The sequence below is a fragment of the Pituophis catenifer genome, unplaced genomic scaffold (genome assembly GCF_029215685.1).
Source record: "Pituophis catenifer annectens isolate HBS135680 unplaced genomic scaffold, rPitCat1.0.hap2 SCAF_10, whole genome shotgun sequence".
Taxonomy (NCBI): Eukaryota; Metazoa; Chordata; class Lepidosauria; order Squamata; family Colubridae; genus Pituophis; species Pituophis catenifer.
This window is the reverse complement of record NW_027256890.1, coordinates 14,847,474-14,865,597: the sequence shown is the minus strand read 5'-3', so window position 1 is coordinate 14,865,597 and position 18,124 is coordinate 14,847,474. Positions and strand designations below refer to the sequence as shown.

General features: G+C 46.4%; 2 protein-coding genes across 2 annotated transcripts in view; both read left to right on the top strand.

Moving 5' to 3' along the window:
• Positions 1-923: 923 nt before the first annotated feature.
• Positions 924-11,966, top strand: CCDC62 (coiled-coil domain containing 62). The gene is made up of 13 exons (XM_070950915.1): positions 924-1,022; positions 1,539-1,731; positions 3,264-3,430; positions 3,942-4,043; positions 4,359-4,530; positions 4,758-4,859; positions 5,435-5,523; positions 6,054-6,124; positions 6,670-7,338; positions 8,818-8,977; positions 9,852-9,980; positions 10,111-10,197; positions 11,796-11,966. The coding sequence occupies exons 1-13, from the start codon at positions 987-989 to the stop codon at positions 11,814-11,816; spliced, it is 1,998 nt and encodes a 665-aa protein (XP_070807016.1). The 5' UTR covers positions 924-986; the 3' UTR covers positions 11,817-11,966.
• A 2,766-nt stretch (positions 11,967-14,732) lies between these two features.
• HIP1R (huntingtin interacting protein 1 related) overlaps positions 14,733-18,124 on the top strand; it is a 43,794-nt gene continuing 40,402 nt past the window's right edge. Inside the window, exon 1 of the mRNA XM_070950793.1 lies at positions 14,733-14,850. Within this exon, the coding sequence (XP_070806894.1) occupies positions 14,758-14,850 (93 nt within the window). The 5' untranslated portion in view covers positions 14,733-14,757. The remainder of the gene's footprint in view (positions 14,851-18,124) is intronic.

Below are 18,124 nucleotides of genomic sequence, written 5' to 3'. Positions count from 1 at the left end.
CCACGGAGTTCCTTTGATGGTGGAGGGGAAAAAACACCCGCGATTGAAGCAAGCGAGAATCCCGCGAAGGGAAAAACTCTTCGCGGCGCCTCCAACCGCCCTCGCGCTGGGGAAGCTCCCGAAGGCTGGAAACCGGCGCGGACGTCAGGCTCGCAGTTTTCCCTCCGGTCCGCCCCCACCACCACACACACACCCCTCCTTCGCTCTGCTGCCGGACAGGTGAGCGCCGGCCAGGTTGGCTTCTCCCCCGGAAGGAGGAGGAGGAGGAAGAGCAGCCACGGGGGATCCACGAGACTCGGGGGAAGGCGGTGGACGGGAATGGGGGGCCGGCGGGTCTGGGAGTCGGTGTTGGGGTCCTGGAACGCGAGTCTAGAGGCCGGTGTGTGTGTGTGTATGCGTGTCCCTTGTGTAGACACGGGCTCTCTCTCCCGCGTGGGGAGATGCGTGGGCGGGTAGCAGGGTGCCAGTATTGTAGTGGGGGGGGGTGTGGACTTTCCACGCGGTGGTGGTGGGTTTGAGTGTGTGTAGATGTGGGTTCCCACTGGGTGTATTTGTGTGTTTGTGTCTTATCAGTGTTTAGGTAGCATGTAAGTAAATGTAGAGTTGTGTGTTTTCAGCTGAGGGTGGATCTCTCTCTTTGTGTTGAGTGTCCGGATTTGAGTGTGTATCAATGTGTATCATACACAACAAATGTAGGGGTTTGTGTGTAGAGATGGCTTCGCCTGCCTGGGTGTGTGTTTGGGTGTATTACTGTGTATTATACAGTGAATTTCCTCTTTTTATCCCTTGCACTTTTTACTCTTTTTTTTTTCTCTTTCCGTTTATTTGGTATTATTGTTACTAGTATAACCAACCTAAATTTAAAAGTTTATTATTATTATTTATTTATTTATTTATTTAAAAAAACAACTGGATAACAAGGTATCCCTGCTTTACATCTGGGCTACACCTGAAATGAAGTTGGCTTGTCTGATCTCAGAAACCTGATGAATTCTGCGTTGGGTATTTCCAGTCCCTTCCAGGTAGGAAAATGTGAAATATTAAAATTACACTGAAGTTACAGGTTACCTTTCATGATGCACAGGTTAACCTAACGCAGGGGTCTGCAACCTTAAGCAGTCAAAGAGCCATTTGGACCTGTTTCCCACCAAAAAAGAAAACACCGGGAGCCACAGAACCCTTCCCGTGCCTGACTATTTCTCGAGCGGCCACAAAACTAGCATACGTAGTTGAATTCAATGTTCTGTTTTCTTCTGAAACTTTTCTTTTCATGGATTTATCCATGGTTGGCCTACTGGGGGTTGAAAAGCTCAATAAATCACGTGCCAGCAAGTATCACACATTGGCAGCTGTGAGTGATATTTTGAGTGACAGGGAGCCGCAGCAGAGGGGTGAAAGAGCCACATGCGGCTCCAGAGCCGCAGGTTGCTGACCCCTGACCTAGGGAATTGATCAGGGTGTCTGATATAATTTATCATACTACTAGCATACTACTAGTGTACTACTCCTTCCCTAAATCTCTTTTTCTCCCTTGTTAGAACCTCGCCTCCGAATCAGAGAGCGACCTCGTTCAGAAACTGAAGAAGGAACTCCAGCTGGTACTTGCAGAGCTGAAAGATCGTGATAAGGAGCTGAACAATATGGTGGCTGTGCACCAGAGGCAATTTTTGGCGTGGGAGGATGATCGTCAGAAAATACTGACCCTGGAAGAACGAAGCAGCAGGTTGGAAAGTGAGTCTCACAAAGCCTAAAGGTAAAAGTAAAGGTTCCCCTCGCACATCTGTGCTGGTCGTTCCCGACTCTAGGGGGCGGTGCTCATTTCCGTTTCAAAGCCGAAGAGCCAGCGCTGTCCAAAGACGTCTCTGTGGTCATGTGGCCGGCATGACTCAACGCCAAAGGCACACGGAACGCTGTTCCCTTTCCACCAAAGGTGGTCCCTATTTTTCTACTTGCATTTTTTACCTGCTTTCGAACTGCTAGGTTGGCAGAAGCTGGGACAAGTCACGGGAGTTCACCCCGTTACGCGGCACTAGGGATTCGAACTGCTGAACTGCCGACCTTTCAATCGACAAGCTCAGCGTCTTAGCTACTGAGCCACCGCGTCCCTCTCACAAAGCCTAGAGCCAAGTAAACTCAGCCTGTATGCCACTGGTATTCCCATTTTACAGATTGTAAGAAGTGAGGCAGATGGTTCCCCTTGCATAGTCCTGGGTGCAGTGGGATTGGGGGGTGTTTATAGCAAAGGTGAGTTTGGAGTTCGCACATTTCGGAGCGCTAAAGAGCCTTGCAAGTGGACAATCCCAGCGTTGGCTAACAAGTTTGTGAAAAGTTTGTCTCTGATTTCGTGGAGATTAAAAGCACAAACAAGTTAGGCTAATAGTTCCTCACAGCATCAGGTACATGATGTTTTTTTTTAGCCACAGTTCTGGGTTTATGCTCTACCCCAGCCTTCTAAAACAAACCAAAAAAAGAGGCCATTTTTATGCCGTGGTTTCTGAGCCTCACATACCTAGAATGTCAGATGGAGGAAAAATGTTCTACAGCGTTTGATTCGCTAGGGAAGACATTAAATGCAAGCTGCTTGTTGTCATTTTAAACAGCCAACAAAGGAGGAATTTCAACAGTTGGCTTGTCTGGTCCTTAGAAATGTTGGCTTGCCACTCCCTTGTGATTCCTTCTGCACCATGGAAATCCTGGAATGTTACGTTAGGCGTAGAATCCTTCCAAGAGATTCTCTAACAATACTGATCCCCAGAGCTTCCCAATAGTGTGTTAAATCAGTGATTGGAGGGGGTGGGCTGCATGCGTGTAGTAGAGCAGTTGTATTTTCTTACCGTCTGCATGTGAAAAACCTGGAACCAAAGTCGCAAACTTGCGCTGAGATTCTCTTCCACAAACCCTCCTCCCGAACGGTACAGTTTTAAGGGCAAAGAAATATGGCAGGTAGAATCGTCTGAAAGTGGGCAGCGAAACCAGGATGCGGGTGTTCTTTGAAAGAATGATCTTCTCTCTCTCTCTCTCTCTCTCTCTTCTTTTCCCTGTGTTTAAATATTTATTTCCAATATTTATTCTAAATTGAACAGGCTTAATTTAAAGCCGGCCAGTCTCGCCAGAACCACAACAGGGGCGGGAAATTAATTCGATAAATAAATAATAATTCGTTGGGCAGCCAGAATTGTAATTTTAAAACAGAGAGGCAGGGGATGAATTAAATGCCGGTTTACCGTTGTTAACAAGATTTGATTCCAGCCCTCTCCTCCCAGATGAGCTACATAAGAGAAATGAAATGATAACCACTCTGACCCAGAGATTAAAGCTCCTGGGGTCCCTGCAGAATGACTGCAGTTCGACGCTCGAAAACACTCAGCAGAAGCTGCAGGAGCTGTCTCGAAAAGCCTCCGACACATCTCTTCAATGTCAGACCCTCGAGGTAGGCCACTATCATCCTCGTGAATTTTTTATTATTATTATTATTCTTTCAATTGATACGCTGCCGACTCTCAGGGGTGCTGGGCGGCTTGCAAACGGTTCAAAAAAAAAAAAAAACACTTAAATCCAGAATGCAACGTGAATAATAAAGCGGCAGAGAGAACAAACCTGGATGTAAATAAAGAAAAAAGAGAAGGGAGCTCATGTCCCACTCACCAAAAGTACAGTTTGAATCCCTTTTGAAACCAGTTAATGTGATGTTTCTGCTGTATTTTGCAGTGTTTCAAATTTGTAATGTGAGTTTCTTTCAAAATAAAATTGTTGCTTTGTCTTTTGGGCGGTCTGTTTTATTTTGTGGGGGTCGGGGTGTCCTGTAAATCAGAGAGAAAAACATCTGCAAAGCTCAGAGTGCCTTTATTGTATTCCTATGATGGGGCATGTCAATTGGGAGAAGAGACCCTGCCAGAAGTTGATCTCCGGCCTGTCCTTCTTGTCTCTTTTCTCTTTCTTAGGAGAAAAACCAAACCTTGGTTGGCTCCGTGATGGACCTCTCAAACCAAGTGGGTCAGCTTCAAGCTAGAGAACAAGATCTCCTGACGCTTTTAAGGCTCAAGGTATTTATATTTGGGTCCTTGACATTTTGGTGCAAATTTTTGCCCATCATTGGCATGTAAAGAGGCCCCCAAAGTAGATCCATTTTATCCTTTCTAACAATGTTCCTCAACCTCAGCAATTTGAAGATATGTGGACTTCAACTCCCAGAATTCCCCAGCCAACATGGGGAAGATAGGTGGACTTCAACTCCCAGAATTCCCCAGCCAACATGGGGAATGAAGCTCTTTTAAGCTCTTCACTGATGAACACCTTTTTCAAAGAACTTTCTCGCTTTTCAGCGAGAATAAGCCCCGTTTATTTCTTGATTTCGGTAGGATGACGATATCCTTGAAGCAACCAATCAGATCGCCGAGTTTACCAGCAAATTTAAAAAGTTAGAAAGTGCCCTGTGCGCGTGCAAGACGCAAGAAAGGAGTTTCAGCGAGGAGAAGCAGAATTTTAAACTCAGGATGAAGGAAATGATGTCAGAAGCAAACAGACTAAAAGGTAAAATTATATTTAGAGCAGGGAATAATATCCAGTCTTGGCAACTTTTAAGATTTGTGGACTTCAATTCCCAGAATTCCCCAGCTGGTCATGCCGGCTGGGGAATTCTGGGATCTGAAGTCCACAAGTCTTAAAAGCTGCCAAGGTGATTGAATGGCAAATGATTGTTTTAAGAAAATGTGAAGTGAAAAATTGTTTTGAAGTTTCTTTTCTTTTTTTTTTTTAAGGGGATCTCAGTGAAAAAATAAAGGAAAACAGTGCCCAGAGGGAAGAAATTATACAGCTCAAGCAAGAAAATGTTTATTTAAGTAGTGAATTAATGCTTACCGGTGAGTAAATCTGAAGGTTTGCTGAATCTTGAATTCTAAACGGCCCCTTAAAAGGTAAAGGTTCCCCTCGCACATCTGTGCTAGTCGTTCCCAACTCTAGAGGGCAGTGTTCATCTCCGTTTCAAAGCCGAAGAGCCAGCGCTGTCCAAAGACGTCTCCGTGGTCATGTGGCCGGCATGACTCAACGTCAAAGGCGCACGGAACGCTGTTCCCTTCCCACCAAAGGTGGTCCCTATTTTTCTACTTGCATTTTTTTTACCTGCTTTCGAACTGCTAGGTTGGCAGAAGCTGGGACAAGTCACGGGAGCTCACCCCGTTACGCAGCACTAGGGATTCGAACCGCTGAACTGCCGACCTTTCGATCGACAAGCTCAGCGTCTGAGCCACTGCGTCCCTTAAATGGCCTCTTAACATCCCTTAAACTGCACTGAAGATGTTATGTAGTCTGGTAACGAAATCCTCGTCCTACACCCGAGCTACAAATATTCACCACTATTGCAATGAGACATTTATGGTTTCTCTGGGGGGGCTTCTGGAAAAATAACTGACTCTTCCACCCCTTTCTTTTCCCGCAGCCGAGAGGGAAAATCGGAAAGTTCAGCTGCTTCTTTCCGCCAAATCGAAACAGCTTCGGACGGACACGGAACTGAACAATTTGAGACAGGTGGGGATCCCGTTTCTGGCTGTGAGCGCTTCCCATTTTGCAGGGTGGAAGAAAAGGGGGAATTAAAAGGCAAAGAATTCTGGCATTGTTTCGTTTTGAAGCCACTTCGTTCAGGAAAAGGAGGAAGTCCTTAAGTAAAAGAAGCTTTTGCAAGTAAAATAATAAAATAAAAATAAGCTATAATCCTTGACTTAATGACCGTGATTGAGCCCAAAATTCCCATTGCTAAGCGAGACAGTTGTTAAGTGAGTTTTGCCCCGTTTTACGACTAGGACAGGATAGGGCGGGGCTGGATGGGCGGGGCCAGCTGATTGTTGGAACTACCGATTCGCCCGAACCGGCAGCAGCCCACCACTGAATAAAAGTAATCAAATGAAAAGGAGCTACTACAACTTTCCAGAAACATTTTCTGGAGGATGTAAAGAGAATCCTTGGCAAATTCCTTTTCACATCCTTGGAGGTCTGGAGGCCGAATGTCCCCGAAGTTAAAATTTCCACCTTCCCACGGCTGATGGCTTGTTTTGCAACAGGATCTCCAGTTCCTGCATTTCCACCTGGAAAGTTCCCAAGAGAAACACAGGACAGAGTCTCAGGATGGAAGGTAAAACGGTTTTGCTGGGGGGAGGGCAGAAGGAATTACTGTATTTTTCGGAGTATAAGACGCACTGGAGTATAAGATGCACCTACCTTTTTTGGTGAGGAAAAGAAGAAAAAGAAATCTCCCTCTGCCTCTGAGCAATTTTGCCTCCTTGCAGCAAACAGCCTGCTTTACTTTCATTTTCGTTTTCAGCCTAGCTTGATTAGCACAAAGAAAAAAAAAAATCTGCTCCAGCAATTTACCTCTTTGCAGCAAGCAGCAGAGGCCCCCGCAAAACAGCTGAGAGCAAATCAGCTGAGAGTCAGGAGGCTGATCAAATCAACTTGTGCTAATTAGGCTGTGCTGAAGCTGAAAGGAGCTGTTTCTTCTTGCTGTTTGCTTGCAAGGAGGTAACTGCTGCGAGCCAGAGGCCAAAGGGTGGGTGGGCTACATTCTGGCTGGAGAATTCTCGGAGTTGAAGTCCACAAATCTTAAAGCTGCCAAGTTTGAAGACCTCTGCCTTAAGTCCAACATGGATAACTCAAGCTCCTCCTCCTTCCTGTTTTCAGCCCAGGAATGGTTTTGTCGGATCTCGAGACCAGCGGCGACCAAGACTCCCTCCGCGGCGAAGTTGTCCAGGAGATCCCAACCCATTTCGTCCACCTTCCCGACTGTCCTTTGAAAAAGGCCGGCCACTCCTGCCAAGCCCAGAGCAGGCAGCAAGAGCACCTACACGAAGGGCCGTTTTGCCATCCCAGACACTTCCGTCGGGAAGAAGGGATGCTGAGCAGTCCCAGAAGCGCCGGGGAGGTGGAAGACCGCTCGGCCGCATGGATGGACAATCCCCGGAAGTCCAGATCCAAGGAAACTGTTTGTATGTCGGAGCTGGGCCCGGTGACCTCTTTACCGAGACACAAACATTGGTTTGAAGCCAACTTCTGCGCAGCGACCTCAGGATGTTTGGCGCCCAGGTTCTTCGACAAAGCCAGCGGGGATTGCAAAGATGCCCCCGCGGACCCGGGCAGAATCCCCCCTCGGCAAAGACCCCGCGTGCCTCCCCATCCGGGGAACCCCGCCTGCGAATTGGGCTGCTCGGCCTGCAGCGCCGTCCGTCAAGCCAGCCTCTACCGCTCCAACCGGGAGTGGGCCGAAATGCTCAAGCCGGTGAAGAACAACGGCAGTGCCTTATGGGGCGGGGAGCTGTCCCCGAGGCCTCCGGATGCTCCCGAGTTGAAAAGGTACTGTATTTCGGCTAAGTATATGATGTTCACCTGTATTTTGGATAAGAGTAGAGTAGAGTAGAGTAGAGTAGAGTAGAGTAGAGTAGAGTAGAGTAGAGTAGAGTAGAGTAGAGTAGAGTAGAGTAGAGTAGAGTAGAGTAGAGTAAAATAAAATAAAATAAAATAAAATAAAATAAAATAAAATAAAATAAAATAATAAAATAATAAAATAAAATAAAATAAAATAAAATAAAATAGAATAAGAATTTAGAATAGAGTAGAGTAGAATAGAATAGAATAGAAATAGAATAGAAATAGAATAGAATAGAATAAGAATTTAGAATAGAGTAGAGTAGAATAGAATAGAATAGAATAGAATAGAATAGAATAGAATAGAATAGAATAGAATAGAATAGAATAGAATAGAATAGAATAGAATAGAATGTAGGAGTAGGAGTAGGAGTAGGAGTAGGAGTAGGAGTAGGAATAGAAAAGAATTACGAGTAAGAATGGAATAGAATTAGAATTAGAATTAGAATTAGAATTAGAATTAGAATTAGAATTAGAATTAGAATTAGAATTAGAATTAGAATGGAATTCAATTCTTTATTGGCCAAGTGTGATTGGACACACAAGGAATTTGTCTTGGTGCATAGGCTCTCAGTGTACATAAAAGAAAAGATACATTCATCAAGAATCATAAGGTACAACACTTAATGATAGTCATAGGGAACAAATAAGCAATCAAATCATATTAGGAAACAGTCAATATAAATCGTAAGGATGCCAGCAACAAGGTTACGGTCATGCAGTCATAAGTGGGAGGAGATGGGTGATTTAAGTCTCTTTTTTTTCATCATACATCGTCGTAACTTTGAACGATCGTTAAACAAATGTTTCTAAGTCGGGTGTTGTTTGTTAGGTTGTGAATACCTGGAGGGGATTTAATGGTCCTTTTTGGAGGAAAAACACACAGATCAACAGTTCGGCTTTAAAGCTGGTCTGACCAGCATCGATCGGCTCCCAGCCACTTTGACGGCCTCGTGCCGTAACACGGAATGTGGCTCCGGCCTGTCGGTCTTGCTGGGGAATTTGTAAATAGTCTCTTGACTTTTTGCTCGCAAGGTGTCAAACGGCCCCTCCTCTGGAAGCCTGTAAAATGAAAATGCCTTTATCCAAGGTGGAAAGGAGGGACGCGGTGGCTCAGTGGCTAAGACGCTGAACTTGTCGATCAAAAGATCGGCAGTTCAGCGGTTCGAATCCCTGGTGCCGCGTAACGGGGGTGAGCTCCCGTGACTTGTCCCAGCTTCTGCCAACCTAGCAGTTCGAAAGCACGTAAAAAAAATGCAAGTAGAAAAACGGGGACCCCCTTGGGTGGGAAGGGAATAGGTGACATTCGGATAACCACCAACCTGATCCAGCGTATATCTCATTTTCTTTGGAAACAAATTACCCAATTGTTAATCGTCGGAATTGCTCTGGATGATGATTTAACAGTGACCAGGATGGGAGTCTGAACGGTTTCGACTGGGATGGGCCGTGTTTCACATCAACCCAGAGGTCAAAGGAGACGAAACCTCCTGAGATGCCCTCCGCCTCAGACCATCCTTCAGACCTCTGGGCACCCAGCGGGTGTAACCAGCTTCCCACCCATTGCGTAAGTATCTCCAATCAAAACACAGAACAGGCCCAAAATATTCCTGCTGTTGATCCCACTCAACCTGCCCCGATATTATTGGCGATGATTTCCCAAATTCTAGGGTGTTTTTTTGCAGCCACACAAACATAAACACACAGCAAGGTGCTATCTGAGCTTGGTAGTTTTAATGCAGACGTTGATATGACCCGACTAGGTAATATCATCAGTGCTAGAAGGGAGTGGGGTTTGCAGAGTGGAGGAAGGAGAAGGGGAGGAGGAGGAGGAAGAGGAAAAGGACTGTGTGGTCCATGGTGCTCCCTGAGCTTAGTGGTTTTCTTGGAGATATTTCATGACCCAACTAGGTAACATCATCAGTATTAGAAGGGAGTGGGGTTTGCAGAGTGAAGGAAGAAGGGGAGGAGGAGGAGGGGGAAGAGGAAGAAGAAATAGAAGAAGAAGAAGAAGAAGAAGAAGAAGAAGAAGAAGAAGAAGAAGAAGAAGAAGAAGAAGAAGAAGAAGAGGAGGAGGAGGAGGAGGAGGAGGAGGAGGAGGAGGAGGAGGAGAAAGAAGAAGAAGAAGAAGAAGAAGAAGAAGAAGAAGAAGAAGAAGAAGAAGAAGAAGAAGAAGAAAGAACTACTACTACTAAGGTATCCTTGATGCTCCCTGAGCTTGATTGTTCTCTTACAGATGTTTCATGACGCAACTAGAGAACATCATCAGTGCTAGAAGGGAGTGGAGTTTGTCCTCAGTTTATATCCTGGTCTAGTGACTCGTCTTGTCACCGACTGGTTGTGGAGGAGGCCAGTGGCCACCCAACTTTCACTTAACCTTTCTGTGTGGGCTGAATTTTTTCCCGGATGGTCCCTGACCCGTTTTGTCCGGCTTCTCCTAGGATTCTCGCTCGCCCGACGACAAGCTGCAGCAGATGTTGGCCGAAACCCGGCAGATGGTCACCCACCTGGAGCACAGCCACCTGCTCAGCGCCAACCCTCACTACAGCCCGACCGGCAGCCTCCACACAGTAGGGTTCGCCTTTCCAATGGGGGGGGGGGGCAGGGGGGTCTGGAGGGTGAGGTCAAAACCAGCAAGATGGCAGCCATCGCAGACCGGTTGACACCGGTTTTGATGTTGCTTTTGGTTGTTCTTGACAGACAGCGGACGATCCCAAATCCGTTTGTGAACGCAAGGAGCCCGTAGAGGAAGATTCTAGAACGAAACTTCCTCCTTTTGCTTCTCAAGTAAGTTCTTTTCTTCCCCTTTCGGCTCCTGTTTTCGTGCATTTGCACCGCTGAGATCTTGGGAAAAACGGTAGAAACTCGGCCACTGAAATTCTAGAAGTTTAGTTTTAGTTTACTTGATTGTCATTGCACCACGTACAACAAAATTAAATGCCATCTTACATTATAGCTATAAAAATAAAACACAAACACCTCCTTCGCATTCTATACAATGGAATTGAAAACCTCTATTGCATTATGATATATAATATTGCATTAATATTGCACTGGCTCAGTGGCTAAGACGCTGAACTTGTCGATCGAAAGGTCGACAATTCGGCGGTTCGAATCCCTAGTGCCACGTAACGGAGTGAGTTCCCGTTACTTGTCCCAGCTTCTGCCAACCTAGCAGTTCGAAATCAAGTAAAAAATGCAAGTAAAAAACAGGGACCACCTTTGGTGGGAAGGAAACAGCGTTCCGTGCGCCTTTGGCGTTGAGTCATGCCGGCCACATGACCACGGAGACGTCTTTGGACAGCGCTGGCTCTTCGGCTTTGAAACAGAGATGAGCACCGGCCTATAGAGTCAGGAACGACTAGCACAGATGTGCGAGGGGAACCTTTACCTTATACAGTAGAATCCAATATATAGTCACTGCTCTGGGATAGAAGCTGTTTTTCAGCCTATTTGTCCTTGTTTTTATTGTCCTGTACCGGCTGCCGGATGGTAATAGTTCAAAAAAAAAAAAAAAAAAGGGTGAGATCCAGGATGAGATGGATCTTTAAGAAAGTTTTGAACTTTCTTAAGGCAGCAAGAGCTTTAAAAGCTCTTCCAAAGAGGGGAGAGGGTAACCCATGATCCTCTGGGCAATGACGTTGACCCTCTGGAGCGCTGTCCTATCTGCCACTATGCCATTGGCAAACCATACACAGGTGCAGTAAGAACCTCCAAAGTTTATCAGCCCCCACAATTTGCAAATTTCGGTGGAACAAAATACAAAGAATCTTCAACAGTTCGTTTAGCAACCGTCGGAAGTCAGAACAGCACTAAAAAAAGTGACTTATGGCAGTTTTTCAGATTTGCACCGTTATGTCCACGTGAAGAAAATTCAGACCACAATGCCCCCTCACCCCCTGGTAGTGGGGCGTCTCAGAAAAGGAAAAGATGCCTGTTTTGCACCCAGGTCTCGAGCCCACGGAGCGCTCGGCAGCTCCGGTAAATCTCACGGCTTGCAAATCTTGCCAGTCCTGATTTTTTTTTTTTTTTTAAAGCCGCCTAGGAGAAAATATACCGTAATTGGCAATTTTGCAGGAATGTCAGCTGTTTACACAGCCATGGAAAACTAAAAAAGAAAAAGAAAAAGTTTCCAGCCCTGATACAAAGTCGGTTTTCAGCTCGGCCCATGAAGTAAATATTGTTTTTTTAAAAAAAATATCCCCAAGGTTATGACAGGCAGTGTTTTTCCAAATGCATTAATAAAACCAGCAAAAAACAAACAAACCCTGAAACCCATTGGGAACGCGATGCTTCGGTTTCTTTTGCTTCACCCAAAATTGTTTTGTTTTTATTTTTATTTTTTTCTTGTAAGACCAGCTGTCTCGTGTTTTGTCTACAAACAGGAAAGAAAACCCCCTTCCTGAAGGCAGAATATATCCTCCTCGGATTTGTCACCCACCACTCAATTTGGGGGAGAAGAAAAAAAAATAATCCTCAAAACTCACAGCTCAGTGCTGGCGATCGTTCCCCCAACTATATAAAATATATATATATATATTTAAAAAAAAATTAGAATTATGCGGAAACGAATAAAAGCTATTTCTAGAAATGTTCTGCACAGATTAATTGCTAGCCTCCTCGCTGTTAGGTGTAATTTTATACAATTGGAAATTGTATTTTTTGGGGGGGGGTTGGCTGTGTTTTTGTAAGCCAGCTATTTACGGCGTGAAATGGAAGTGTTTGTTTTCATTCGAGTGTCTTTTAGTGGGGGAGTCAAGATTTCCCTTAGGAAGGTCTGTTCTCTTGATCGCGGGAGTCTTTAAGAAATGGCGTTTGCACCCGCGGTTTATTCAGCAGGGGCAGTCAAAAAAGTCAAAATGGTGGCTGTCTCGCTGGGGAATTCTGGGAGTTGAAGTCCGCTCCTCTTAAAGGGCCCAAGTTTGAGAAACACCGGTCCAAAGGGGAGCCCACCCTATCTTGGAAGCCTAAAACCGGGGCTCAGCTTGATGGGAAAGGTTCCTCCAGGGTCCCTTGTTCCTCCAGGATCACCAAATTCTGGTTCTAGGCTCCCCCCCCCCCACCTTTTCTTCTATCCCTGGAAAGAAAGCAAAAATATTCATTTCCGCACAGCTCTCATTTGCATCTGAGCCTCCCCAGAGGGGAGCAGTCTACCATGGCTGGTCTTAAGGCACAACCGACTTCTCTACTGTGGGTCCAAGGAGTTCCAATGTGTGGGGTTTGCACAGCACCATGTGCTCCCCCCCAAAAAATTTTTTAAAGATTCTGCTCTGCTACTACCAGTAGTAGCTTGGGCTTTTGCACTAGCTGGAGGAGCGGAAAGCCGACCCTAAGTCAACCCTCCTGGCCAGGGCCGAGGATTGCTCAGCAGGGCAAGCAGCACCCATGGGAAGCAACTCAGCTTTGCATTGCGTCGCAAGTCGTCCTCGACTTACGACCACTCACTTAGTGACCGAAGTTACAACGGCGCTGAACAAAAGTGACTTGTAAAACCATTCTTCACACTTCGGACTAGTTGCAGCAGCAGCAGCCCCCACGGCCAGTCGCGGGATCAAAATTCAGGCGCTCGGCCACTGACTCGTATTTATGACGGTTGCCGCGTCCTGGGTGTGTGTGTATGTGTGTGTCGGGCAATTCCCCCTTTTGCGTCGTCCTGACACAAGCCAAGTCCTCGGCGGAGGAGGGGGGAATCCGGATTCACTTAACAAACCCGGGTGACTAACGAATGCACCGATTCACTTAACAAAAGAGGCATGAAAAGTCGTGAAACGGGGATCCAAAGTCACTGAACCGCTTGTCTCACTCAGCGACAGAAATGCCGGACTCAGTTACGGCCGTAACTCGAGGACCCCCCTGTACAGAACAGAACAGAATAGAATAGAAAACAGAATATAGAAAATAATAGAAAATAGAAAAATATAGACTATAGAATAGAATAGAAAACAGAATATAGAAAATAATAGAAAATAGAAAAATATAGATTATAGAATAGAATAAAACAATATAGAAAATAATAAAAAATAGAAAAATATAGAATAGAATAGAAAACAGAATATAGAAAATAATAAAAAATAGAAAAATATAGATTATAGAATAGAATAAAACAATATAGAAAATAATAAAAAAATAGAAAAATATAGAATATAGAATAGAAAAGAATATAGAAAATAATAGAAAATAGAAAAATATAGACTATAGCATAGAATAGAAAACAATATAGAAAATAATAGAAAATAGAAAAATATAGACTATAGCATAGAATAAAACAATATAGAAAATAATAAAAAATAGAAAAATATAGAATAGAACAGAACAGAAAACAGAATATAGAAAAGAATAGAATAGAAAAATATAAAATATAGAAAAGAACAGAACAGAAAACAGAATGTAGAAAAGAATAGAAAATGGAAAAGAATAGAATAGAGTTGTTATATTAGAATATTAGAATGTGCAGAGATGAGTAAACTAACATATGCGATTAACGAAAACGAGAACTCGGAATATTACACGGTGTGGGAAACTTAGAGGATAGAAGTAAAAGGTAGAATAAGGGAAGGTGCCGCTATTAAAACAATTTAAGTAAATCAGGGAACACCATATATAAAAATCTGTATATATTCATGAAAACACCGCTAAACCGAAAATTGTTGAATTGTATCATCGTGTAACTTAATAATAATAATAATAATAATAATAATAATAATAATAATAATAATAATAATAATAATAATTCTGCCGTGCCCTTAAAACCCACTTTTTCCAGCAAGCCGGGTTGGCTTAGGAAGAAATTTTTTAAAATTTTTAAATGTTTAATTGGTTTGTGGTTTTTTAAATTTTGGGCCAAATTTATATAGATTTTAATTGTTTTTAATATTTGTATTTCATGTTTTTTAATTCTGGCTGTACACCGCCCTGAGTCCTCAGGGAGAAGGGCGGTATATAAATTGAAAATAAATAAAATAAAATAAATAAAAAATAAACAAATAAATAATAATGTTGGAAGGGACCTTGGAGGTCATCTAGTCCAGCCCCCTGCTTAGTGCAGGAAACCCTAGAGAGAGAGAGAGAGAGAGAGAGAGAAGCGCGGCTGAGTCCCGCGGGGCGTGGCGGGGCGTGGCCCAAGCGGGGGGGGGGGTGGTGGGGGGAAAGAAGGCGAGCGGGCGCGGATTGGCTGCCCTCTTGAGGGCGCGGTTTCCCGGCGGCTAGCGAGTGGGCGCCCTCGGGTGGTGGGCGTGGCCGCGGCCGGGCCACGCCCCCGCGGGGCTCCCTGGCAGGCGCGGCTGCGGCCGGCAGAGGAAGCCGGAGCGGCGGAGCGAGGCAGGCGGGCTGGAGGGCATCGCGGGGGCCATGAACACCATCAAGAACGTCCCGGCCCGCGTGCTCAGCCGCCGCGTCGGGCACAGCCTGGAGGCGGAGCGGGAGCAGTTCGACAAGAACCAGGCAAGGCTGGGAATGGGGGGAGGGGGAGGGGGCTTGGGGGGGGGGTCCCCATCTTCCTGGGGGGGGGGAAGGGTCTCAGGTTGCAAAGAGGGAGGGGGCTCCCTCATTGTGAACCCCCCCCTTTGCAGACCCATCAGCGCCCCCTCCCCATAAAAGGACAGGGGATCTACCATCTGCACCCCCTCCCCCACTTTGCATGGTGGGTGGGGGGGCAGGCAGGGTGAGGGTCCAGGTTTCCTGGAGGGGGGGGGACTGTCAGGTTGCAAAGAGGGGGGGGGGCTCACTCATCGTCCGGACCCCGCAGACAGATCAGCCCCCCCCCCCCGTATAAAGGAAGGGTCTTCCAGATATAATCTTGCATGCCCCCTATGGGTGGGAGGGGTTAGGCAAGGTGAGGAGAGCCTGTGGGGGGGGGAGGGGGCTGTCAGGTTGCAAAGAGGGGGGGCTCACTCATCGTGAACCCTCCCCCCCTTTGCAGACCCATCGGCACCCCCTCCCCATAAAAGGGGAGGGGATCTACCAAGCGCATCTGCACCCCCTCCCCTTTGCATGGGTGGGTGGGGGGCAGGCAGAGTGAGGGTCCAGGTTTCCTGGGGAGGGGGCTGTCAGGTGGCAAAGGGGGGGCTCATTCATCGTAGAGACCCCGCGGACAGATCAGTGCCCCCCTCCCATAAAGGAAGGGTCTACCAGATGTATATTGCACCCCCCCTCCCCGTATGAGTGGGAGGGGGCAGGCAGGGTGAGGAAGGCCTGTGGGGAGGGTCCAGATTTCCTGGGGAGGGGGCTGTCAGGTTGCAAAGGGGGGGGGCTCACTCATCGTGCAAACCCTGTAGACAGATCACCCCCCCCATAAAGGTCTTTCAGATGTATCTTGTGCCCCCCCCAATGGGTGGGAGGGGGCAGGCAGGGTGAGGAGGGCCTGGTGGCGGGGGGGGGGGGAGTCCAGGTGTCCTGGGGAGGGGCTGTCAGGTTGCAAAGGGGGAAGGGTTTCACACTGGATCAGCTTCCCCCCTCCATAAAAGGGGGGGAACCTATCAAATGTATCTGCGCCCCCCCCCCCCTTCCCCGCATCACCCTTGCAAGGTCTTCTTCATGCATGCTTCCCTGGAGCCTCCCCCCATCCAGGATGCATCCGATTTTTTCCCTGCTCCCCCCCCCCCTTTTAATCTCATGCAGTTTATCCGGGGTGATGGGGGGGCTACCTTGCTTCAAAGGAAACCCCCCCTCCCGCCCCCTTTCTCCCCAGTCAGGCAGGCTGGGGTTGCATCTCTAGTGGGAGAGAACCCGGAAGGAAGAAGGCAATTGACGGTGGGGGGTGGAGGGGGGGGGCAGGGAGGGGGGAAGGAAGGAAATGGGGATCAATGCCATAAAGGCGCTTTCTCCCTTCCCCAAAACAGATGCAGCATCCTTGGGGGGTTTGGGGTGGGGGAGTGGGAAAGGGGTCTTTGGGGGGCAGATCTTTAAAAAGCCACGCGGAAGTCGGAAAAGAATGTTCAACCTACCCAGGCTCCCAACATCCCATACATTATAAGTTAATTTATTATTATGAATATTGCAATGGTGCAATTGTTATTTCTGCTTTAATTTCATTTTTGCCCGGCTGTTAAAACTTGTCTCCTTGGCATTCGTCTCGTCTGGCGTCTTTGGGCCCCCGGGGAGGGGGTTGCTTTGCAAAGGGGAGGGGCCTGCAATCTAGGAGGGGGGGGAAGGGGGTCTCTCTGTGTTCCTCCCCCCCTGCCCCAAATTTGGAAAAAAAAAAATCAGCACCACTGACTGGCCAGCTGCAACTTCGCAGCTGGGTGTGAACCGGAGGCCTTTGGTCCGAAAGGAACTGTTTAGGGTGCTAATTTCTTATTTCGGAATATTTTTCTTTTTAAAACGTCTCGGCAGCCTCTGCCAACCTCCCGAATGTGCCGCCGACTGGTGATGAATTTTTAAAAATGCAAAAATCACTCGGTATCTCAGGAAGGGGAGAGGGAAATCTGCTTGACGGAGGAGTTTCGGCTGTGCAAAAATATTATCCAGCTGTTAAATGTTAGTTATCCGAGGGTGCTCTCCATATATGTGCATGTTGCTGAAATGCAGGCAAAATATGTCTCGCTCTGGCTGACCGGTGGGAGTGGAGGAATACGTCTCACAGCTTTCACACAATGCCTTTGTTTTGGTGAGTCTGCTGGTTCTACATTTCTACACTGCTGGATATTTTGGATATTTATTGTTGGGGGGGGGCAGACTTTGCTCTGGAGCAGCCCAAAGATATCACCAGTTCCTGTTGATCTTTGCAAGTTTGTTTACATTTTTTGGGGGGGTGCTGCTATCCCAAAGTGTCCGTATGCATGAATAGCTCCAGGGTGACTTGCAAAAGGATACCCGTAAGAATTTTCTCTGCTGGGATTCGCCATCCTGTTTTGAGATGTGATTCAGGGGTGAAGAGAGGGGAATGCACTCTGCACATGCTTAAGAGTGGTTTCCGTGGCTTTGTCAAGTTCTGGCCACGAACAGGATCTGTCTTTGTTGATTTTCTCGATATTTGGTTTTATTCTCTCGATCCGTCGCAGTGTTGCTCAACCCCATGGCCGTTTGAAGATGGGTGGACTTCAACTCCCAGAATTCCTCAGGCTGGGGGATTCTGGGAGTTGAAGTCCACCCGTCTTCAAGCAGCCATGGTTGAGAAACACACAGCTCTGTAACATAACTGTATGTATTTGGGGAAGCAAAAATTTAATGTATCCCTAATTGATGCAATCGTTTATGATGCCATATTTGTTTCTTGTTTTTTAGACGCTTGCTTTTCTTAATCATCTTTTTAATAGGAACTTGTTCCTCTTTAAATTAAGGAGAGAAGCAATTTAGAACCAAGGAGGAATTTCCTGACAGTGAGAACAATTAATCAGTGGAACAACTTGCAACCAGAAGTTGCGAATGCTCCAATACTGGAAGTTTTTAAGAAGAGGTTGGATAACCATTTGTCTGAAGTGGTGTAGGGTTTCCTGCCTGGGCAGGGGGTTGGACTAGAAGACCTCCAAGGTCCCTTTGCAATTCTGTTATTCAATTCTATTTCTATCACGAATCCAATTTTCATAGCTTGCTACCCATAGAGTTGTTGAAGCGAGCAGAGGCAGAACAAAACATTTCTGCCCCTATGAAATATTTTCCTTTTTTTATTTTAGCATTGGTTTAATGGAAATCTCGGATTTTATTTTATTTTTTTTCTTTTCCTGTTCAACATAGAAACCGGATTATTCCTCCGGAGTGTTTTTTTTTTAACTAGAGG

Excerpts from the sequence above, each read along its gene's own strand:
- CCDC62 (XM_070950915.1), top strand. The coding sequence starts at position 987 with ATGAATTCTGCGTTGGGTATTTCCAGTCCCTTCCAG. Across the intron at positions 4,044-4,358 it reads TGACGCTTTTAAGGCTCAAG|GATGACGATATCCTTGAAGC; the intron begins GTATTTATATTT and ends TGATTTCGGTAG. Across the intron at positions 9,981-10,110 it reads CGACCGGCAGCCTCCACACA|ACAGCGGACGATCCCAAATC; the intron begins GTAGGGTTCGCC and ends TGTTCTTGACAG.